The sequence below is a fragment of the Sinocyclocheilus grahami genome, unplaced genomic scaffold (genome assembly GCF_001515645.1).
Source record: "Sinocyclocheilus grahami isolate Dianchi unplaced genomic scaffold, SAMN03320097.WGS_v1.1 scaffold294.1, whole genome shotgun sequence".
In the NCBI taxonomy this organism is placed as follows: domain Eukaryota; kingdom Metazoa; phylum Chordata; class Actinopteri; order Cypriniformes; family Cyprinidae; genus Sinocyclocheilus; species Sinocyclocheilus grahami.
The window spans coordinates 153,049-154,404 of record NW_015505473.1 but is presented as its reverse complement, the minus strand read 5'-3'; the positions used below and the strand labels follow the sequence as shown (position 1 = coordinate 154,404).

The window sequence follows — 1,356 nt, the reverse complement described above, 5'->3', positions numbered from 1 at the left end:
ACGCGCCCTCTAGCGGCGAAAATTACATATTGTGCCTTTAAGTGTATTAAAGTATTTTGAAAACTGCTATGTGCTTCAGTTTGCAAATAAAGGGCATTTCTCCATTTAATCTCCAACGTCAAAATGTGTTTTTTTCAGTCCAAATGATTATTTTTAGGTGTAGATGTTTTTCTTGATGCAGGTATTGACCCCCTTTGTTTCATTGCTCTGATTGCGCTCTGCAAAACTATTGCTCGCTTCTGCCATTGTGTTGCTTTCCGTGACTCCTCCGCTAGATTCTTTTTGTACTCTTTTATCTGAAGCTGAGCAGCAGCTAATTTCAGCTGGTAATTTCTTTCTGTGGCCTGCAGACGTTTATAACAGTCAGAGCAGGATGATCTGGATGAGTCGGTGGATTCAGTAGGTGCTCCTTGGTGTGGAGGGAGATTTTCAGTGTCCTTTAGCATCTGATTCTGAAACACAAAAAAAGTTTTAGCATTTTGAAATATTATTGTTCATGGTTTGTTAAAACCTTCTGTTGATTGTTCTGTGTGAATAAAAAGAATGAAGGCTCTGATTACTCTAATAAACCTAATTTTAAGTCTGTCTAGATAGATAGATAGACTTACCGTAGATTGTGTGAAATTAAATAGAGTCGGAATCGCTTCTGAGTGTAAACGGGCTGATCCAGATTCAAAGCAATCCGGAGTGAAATGCGCGGAGCACAGAGACGAGGATTCAGATGGAGTCCATTCCGCATCCTTCCCCATATTCACTATCCAGTGGCGACGATGTTCCTCTTTTAAAGGGAATCTGACAGAAACAAGATAATCAGTAACTAAACGGTTTTGTTTTACCGCTAAACGGCAAACTGATCGCAAACTTACTTGAATGAGACACCGTGGGTATTCTGGCCCGGGCCGTATCCGCAGAAATCGCACGATTGCATCGCTTCAGCTCTATGGAAACACCAAAGACGCTTTAATATGTTGTGCGTTTTAATAAACCGGTGATGACCGCACAGAGTAGCATTATAACAGAACTTTCAAATGTATCTAGTATGATATAACAGCGCTGCTTTTTTCACCCACATACGCACGACTGGAAGGAGTGGAAGCGGTCGACTGTGGCATAATAAAAGCTCCGCTGCTTTCAAGCCATGTGTCACGCTCGTTCAGCGGCCTCGTTTCGCTTCGACAGCTTTCAGCCTCACCCTGCTTCATTCTACCACGTTAATAAATCATTAGCTCATCCATGAACATGATTTCTGCAGGAGTCCCGTCGGATTGCATCAGGCTGTGTGGATAAAGACTACAACTCCCATGATTCCACACTCAGTCACAGCTTATGCCTTTGTCTCTTTGTTTGTTTTGAATA

At 42.0% G+C, this 1,356-nt stretch overlaps 1 protein-coding gene across 1 annotated transcript; it reads right to left on the bottom strand.

Moving 5' to 3' along the window:
* Positions 1 to 84: 84 nt before the first annotated feature.
* On the bottom strand, positions 85 to 928 carry LOC107600899 (THAP domain-containing protein 5). Its single transcript, XM_016292875.1, has 3 exons — positions 867 to 928; positions 609 to 792; positions 85 to 452 (listed from the first exon to the last, which is right to left on the bottom strand). The coding sequence occupies exons 1-3, from the start codon at positions 926 to 928 to the stop codon at positions 135 to 137; spliced, it is 564 nt and encodes a 187-aa protein (XP_016148361.1). The 3' UTR covers positions 85 to 134.
* Positions 929 to 1,356: the final 428 nt, after the last annotated feature.

Coding starts and splice junctions, on each gene's coding strand:
- LOC107600899 (XM_016292875.1), bottom strand. CDS start 928: ATGCAATCGTGCGATTTCTGCGGATACGGCCCGGGCCAGAATACCCAC. Junction 793..866: donor ACCCACGGTGTCTCATTCAA/GTAAGTTTGCGA, acceptor TGTTTCTGTCAG/ATTCCCTTTAAAAGAGGAAC. Junction 453..608: donor TTAATTTCACACAATCTACG/GTAAGTCTATCT, acceptor TTTGTGTTTCAG/AATCAGATGCTAAAGGACAC.